The sequence below is a fragment of the Scardinius erythrophthalmus genome (genome assembly GCF_964197995.2).
Source record: "Scardinius erythrophthalmus genome assembly, chromosome: 5".
Taxonomy (NCBI): Eukaryota; Metazoa; Chordata; class Actinopteri; order Cypriniformes; family Leuciscidae; genus Scardinius; species Scardinius erythrophthalmus.
Genome location: NC_138225.1, coordinates 54,732,955 through 54,739,708, shown reverse-complemented (window position 1 = coordinate 54,739,708; position 6,754 = coordinate 54,732,955). Strand labels below are relative to the sequence as shown.

The 6,754-nt window shown below is 36.1% G+C and overlaps 1 protein-coding gene across 2 annotated transcripts; it reads right to left on the bottom strand.

Moving 5' to 3' along the window:
- Positions 1 to 1,780: 1,780 nt before the first annotated feature.
- On the bottom strand, positions 1,781 to 6,477 carry tmem250 (transmembrane protein 250). 2 transcript variants are annotated; one of them, XR_014030226.1, is made up of 3 exons: positions 6,391 to 6,477; positions 2,476 to 3,944; positions 1,781 to 2,119 (listed from the first exon to the last, which is right to left on the bottom strand). XR_014030226.1 is itself a non-coding variant. In XM_081365800.1 (3 exons), exons 1-2 carry the CDS (start codon positions 6,405 to 6,407, stop codon positions 3,365 to 3,367), a joined length of 597 nt encoding a protein of 198 aa, XP_081221926.1. In that variant the 5' UTR covers positions 6,408 to 6,456; the 3' UTR covers positions 2,578 to 3,076; positions 3,353 to 3,364. The 2 variants fall into 2 exon arrangements, 1 of the variants encoding a protein (XP_081221926.1); XM_081365800.1 differs by lacking the exon at positions 1,781 to 2,119 and having other exon boundaries at positions 2,578 to 3,076; positions 3,353 to 3,944; positions 6,391 to 6,456.
- Between the last annotated feature and the right edge of the window lie 277 nt (positions 6,478 to 6,754).

Sequence of the window (6,754 nt, the reverse complement as noted above, 5' to 3'; positions counted from 1 at the left end):
AGGAAGTGATTTCGCGTTCAGTCTGACATCATTCTCCAGCGCTTTCAGGAGTTTTTAAAGACACAGTCGGACCGTCCCGTACAGTTCATTTCTAATGAACAATGCCTCAGAAGTAACAGTTAAAGGATAATGTACAGGCTAATGGGTATTATCGAAAAATAAGCTCTGGGTAATCTCCCCTGGTGCGAGTGAGATTACTTTAAAGACCCCATGAAATCAAAATGTAATTTTTTGGCTTTTAGATAGATAGATTTCTTTATTGTCATTATATGTTAGTTTTACTGTTAACAAGTGTTCTCCAAAACGACAAAATTCACATTTAGAAAATATAAGCATTCAAAACTGGGTCAGGGATTTTGATGACATCACTCTGCACTGTCCAATCAAAGCTCTCAATAATCAGAAGCTCCGCCCCCTACATTATTAACATACGCTGAAGCTGTGGCTGAAATAGGTCACTTGTTCACACATTTACTATTTTCTACATGGTGAATGGCATCTGGTGCACTATATAGGGGACAGGGAACGATTCAGAAAGTGTAAATATGCTTTCCATCGGGGCGAATGAAGTCTGGTTTCACGTTAATGTCCCGTGAACCGCCGCAGCTCCGGTCCAGAGACACAAAACACAGAGCGGATCATGTGATCGAGTCGCCGCAGAACAGAAAACACATCGTACTCATTTGAATTCTGCCAGAATAATATTTTAAAGTGATATGGAGGAGATTAGGAGCGAAACTGCAGCTTTACCGAGCTCAACGGCTCTGAGATATAAACCAAACGCTATTGGCTATTTTTTAAAGGGGGAGGGGCTACTCCATATGCCCCGCCCTGTTTTCCTGTTTCAGTGGAAATTACTCAATAATGCTGAGCGTTTCAAGGCACTTCAGTGGGACTCTATTATGAATGAGTGTGTCATGGATCACAGAACGTACCAAAAGAAGGGGGTGGGGGTGTAAATAAGCATATTTATAAATGTCTAAAATGTTATAAATAAATCAATTAAAAAATCTAATTAATTTAAATAAGTCACACATCCACCATGTTTGTAGTTTTTAACACTTTTTATTTGTGTTTGTAGTTCTAATCGAATCCTCGTCCAATCCGGGTCTCTTTGGAATACTTATTTCACATACTACGATTTGGGACACATTGATTCTAATTTCGAATACTATTTAGGATGGATAGTATGTGAATTTGACGCAGCAAATAGAATATAGATACAATCTTTATTTGAAGCGTTAACATTAGTTTCAAAGGTCGTTTACGTATTTTGATTGCTTCTGCAAGTGTTCATATCCAGACTATAAACTTTTATCCCAGTACTATTGTTATTATTTGATGTTTTCAACACAGAAATAGCAATACTGAGCAGTTGAATATTGAGAAAAAAGTCAGAATTGTAAGATATAAACTCACCGTTCTGAGAAAAAAAGTCGCAATTACATTTTTAATTATGAGTTTATATCCCACAATTCTGTCTTTTTGAGATATAATTCCCAATTTCGAGATATAAACTTGCAATTACGAGAAAGAAAGAAAAAACTAGCAAACACAATTCTGAGAAAAAAGTCTGAACTGCAAGATAAACGCTCGTGGGACAGCACAAGGACTTTTCACTCTCTGTATCACTGCGCTTGTCTTGTTTGTGTTCCAGACAGACGATCAGCGGATTAGTGGGATTTTCCAGTTTTTTTCTAAAGACTTTGCTACACCAGTATGAGATTGCAATTGAAAGTCTTTATGGGAGTCATTGAATCATTCATTTAACCAATTTGTTCAAAAACATTGATTTATTTACAAAAACTGTGGTTTTGCTTGGATCTATTTTCTTTGGCAGAGCAAAAACAGACAAAGTAACTCACAACATTGTGCATAAAATGATAACTTCTTATTCGTCAAACTGTTATTAAAAATTAATATTCAATTGTGCTGCACTAACTTCTCAGAAACAGCCTAATCCACTACTAGTTCTAAAGTGGTTTCTGAATTAGTAAGAATTGTGGGCACATCTTTTGAACTAGTAATGACAAATATTGAATCTGTAGCGTAAGAAAGTAGTTCCACACACACAGACTTATACGCTTGCAAGAGTGTGTTACGGTCGTAACCAGTAGGGCTGTGAAACGATAAATCACATCCAAAATAAAAGTTTGTGTTTACATATGTGTGTGTACTGTGTATAATTACTTTGTATATGTTACCAGCAAAGTGTGTAATCCGGCATTCTATAGATGTAATGTAATGTATAGAATTAGGTAATGTATTTTTGCCAAAAACCATCAGGCATTCTATACAATACCGGGATTTCACACTTTGCCGGTAACATATATATAAATACACACACATGCATGTATATATTTCAGGAATATTTGCATGTATATACTATACATATATTTATATATAATTTATATCATTATTTTTCTTAAACACAAACTTTTATTTTGGATGTGATTAATCGTTTCACAGCCCTACCAGTGTAACCTTTTTAGTGGATTTTAAGCAAATTCTTTGTGTAAAATGTGCAAAAAGAAGTAATATTCTGTGCATCTCTTTAAAACAAATTAGGACACAATTGTCTGGCTCACATTTATTATACACAGAAATCATAACTGCACACACCAGTGCGACTAACTCAATTTTATTCATAGTGTTTTCAGTGTTGTTCCTGAGATGTCATTGAACTGTGCTACACCACCACCGCCCTCTGAGTGGTAGATACGTGTCCCTCGGCCATTCGACACGGGTCATGTTCCAGTCATTCGACAGATGTACATGTGTGTATCAGGTCATCGAGTCTTGACCCCTCTCGCCAGAGCTCTCCAGTGGCTGGTCTGAAGCGTCACCGGTGTCCGTTCGCTTTCAGAACAAAAGAGCATGCTTGGCCAAGTGTGAGGCATATGATGTTTGATCCTCAAACAATAGCAGATTGTACTCACTCACTTTCCTTTCATGCCAGGCTGGCGCCAATAACGCCACACTAATGCAACACGGGCATCAGACTCATGCTCTGATTGGCAACAGACAAATAATATAGTCTGAACGCCGCGCGTAAATCCATTAGTGAAGGATTTTTCTGCATGAGGAAGAGAAACCGTGATAAAAGACTGACTTTTCAAAAGCAAACGTAAGCATTAAATCGAGGCACATGCAGACCTAAAAATATATGAAACATTGGGTTTATATTACATCAGATTCCCCAATGCACAAACACATTTAATCCATTTAAAACATGCACACTCACAACATTTTTCTCACAATGAAATGCACGTTCTTTTTTAAAGACTCAAATGTTTCGTCATGTTGCACGCTCAAAAAGCAAACCAAAGTGTCTTTTAGCATTTTTATTCACCCAATCAGAACTTCACATATCAACAAAGACCATGAAACACCATCCCAGGCCTCCGATCAGAAACATGGTCACATGCATGCTGTATATGAACAGATCATTGAGAATCCCGAAGTCCAGTCGACGGTGACCCAGCAGGAGGAGGATGACGGACAGCTTGTACTGAAGGCGAAGGAAAATCCGCACGCTGACGTACTGAAGACAGAAGAGCGCAGACAGCGCCACCCAGAGGAGGGAGGTAAAGAGGCTGCAGCCGAAATACAGGAGGAACCGGATGAAACTATACATCCATCGAGACTTCAGGTACAGGTCAAAGTTGTTGTATTTGGTGCGTACGAGCTGGGCGGTGCGCGCCGGGCCACAGGCGGAGTGCATGCAGGTGGTGTGAGGGCCGTGGAAGGAGCGAACCCTCCGAGGGATGGGAATGACAGGCATGGGTGATTCAGGAAGGCCCACGGACAGGACTCTTCCAGGAACTCTGCATGGTGCAGGATCGCAGGTAACGGCTAAAAGGCAGACGGATGTGGATGTGATGTTACTGTGACCGAGCGCATCGCTGCTCTCATCCGGTGGGAATCTCCATAGCACTGGAACTCTGGGGGGAATAAACCAACAAACACAAAGAAATGATGATTAGTGCTTAGGAGCGTAACACTACATCCACGTCACGACTCGGTTCGAGACACAATACTGATCACAAGACACTTTGAACAAAGCCAAAATAGAGTCATAATAGAGTGTAAAAATGTTATGTAATTTTTGTATGTAACTGTAATGCAACTCTTGTATGTAACAGTAATGTAACTGTAATGTAACTGTTATGTAACTATTGCATGTAACTGTAATGTAACTCTTGTATGTAACAGTAATGTAACTTGTATGTAACAGTAATGCAACTCTGTATGTAACTGTTATGTAACTCTTGTATGTAACAGTAATGTAACTGTAATGTAACTCTTGTTTGTAACTTATGTAACTCTTGTATGTAACTTATGTAACTCTTGTATGTAACTTATGTAACTCTTGTATGTAACTTATGTAACTCTTGTATGTAACAGTAATGTAATTTAACTCTGTATGTAACTGTTATGTAACTATTGCATGTAACTGTAATGTAACTCTTGTATGTAACTGTTATGTAACTATTGCATGTAACTGTAATTTAACTCTTGTATGTAACTGTAACGCAACTCTTGTATGTAACTCTTGTATGTAACTGTAATGTAACTGTTATGTAACTATTGCATGTAACTGTAATGTAACTCTTGTATGTAACAGTAATGTAACTGTAATGTAACTCTTGTATGTAACAGTAATGTAACTGTAATGTAACTGTTATGTAACTATTGCATGTAACTGTAATGTAACTCTTGTATGTAACAGTAATGTAACTTGTATGTAACAGTAATGTAACAGTAATGCAACTCTGTATGTAACTGATATGTAACTCTTGTATGTAACAGTAATGTAACTGTAATGTAACTCTTGTATGTAACTTATGTAACTCTTGTATGTAACAGTAATGTAATTTAACTCTGTATGTAACTGTTATGTAACTATTGCATGTAACTGTAATGTAACTCTTGTATGTAACTGTTATGTAACTATTGCATGTAACTGTAATTTAACTCTGTATGTAACTGTTATGTAACTATTGCATGTAACTGTAATGTAACTCTTGTATGTAACTGTTATGTAACTATTGCATGTAACTGTAATGTAACTCTTGTATGTAACTGTAACGCAACTCTTGTATGTAACTCTTGTATGTAACTGTAATGTAACTCTTGTATTTACATTATACATATACTGTATACATTATAGTTACATACAAAGTTACATTACAGTTACATGTTACATTACAGTTACATACAAGAGTTACATACAAAGTTACATTACAGTTACATACAAGAGTTACATTACATACAGAGTTACAAACATATTTTTAATTATTACTAAGATATATGATTCTAAGACCCTTCACTGGAAACACTGATGTTCTGTGATTTTACAAGAATATCATTATGTTTACCTACATTTTCACAATTAGTTCTTATACTATCTGGATTGAAAACACAAATGCAGTTAATTTGTCAACAAGGTCCGTTTTATAAGAGTTCGATGTTTCTTACTGCTTTAATGGCCAGTTTGAGTTCTAATTGAATCTGAATAGCCTGATCATATTATTATACTATTTAAAGCTGTTTAATGTTGATGATATTTACATTTGCCCCTGTATTTAAGCATACCAGCATCAGCCGGTAACCTTGTCTATTTAGCTATGATAAATTATTAGAATATTTGCTTAGTTTCCTCGTGTCAGTTCCACATTCTCACTTCTGCCATTAAACTGAACTATTATATCAGCTGTTGCTCTAATTTCTATTAGCATTGGCCAATAAAAAACTTATATTGGTCAACTCAATAATAACTTATAAACACAATGTTTAATTTCACAGTTTCATTTCGTTTTTTAAATGTTACCAGAACGTTCAGAGAACATTCAAAATGAACAATCTCGCAAAACTAACCCTATCAAATAGAACGTTCCCTTAAAGTTCATATAACCGAGTTAAAACGTTCTTAACAAATATTTTGTTAGCTGGGATTTAGACAATATGCATTTCCTTGCATAAAAGTACTATGGTATTACCATGGTACCAGATGTTAATAGCATGGTACTGAACGATTGCCTCATTCATACACAATGGAATTTAAGTTACATAGATTTACAAGTTAATTCCAAGAACACCATTGTATTACAGTGGTACAATAACATTATGATCATCATCTCATGCATTTATTGCATTGCATTTACACGGTACGCCAAAGAATAGAACGGAACGTCTAAAATCCAGAGTAATACCGTAAAAATGCAGGCAAACATCTTTATAATGGTTATTCTATAAACGCAAGGCCACATTTAATGCTGTTCATCACTCAGAAAACACGTCATCACTCACCTCTCGTCACACACTTTATATATTACATATTATACATACGTTATATGTGATTATATGGTATAAGGGAATTAAACTCACATGCGTTTATGTTGCATTCATCTGCTGTGATAATAATGATGTGCTGCGTCGCGAAACACGGTCTGTCGCAAAACACACAGGCCCGCTGGTTACCATGACAACAGCCGGACAATTTAAAGGCGCAGGCTCGTCTTTTTGATCTCTGATCGTAAAAATATTTTCTTCTTTTATAGATTTACGACATAATCATCAAAATCCGTTCAAGCTGTTTAAATTCGCGGTAGTTACTTGTTTTGAGTCTGAATTTCCTTGGAATAAATATCATACATTGGTTTAGCTTAAAATCTTGATATAGATCACAATATAGTAATTTGATAAAGCTGTTTTACAGTTTTTCTCAATTGTTTACACACAAATACTGGTA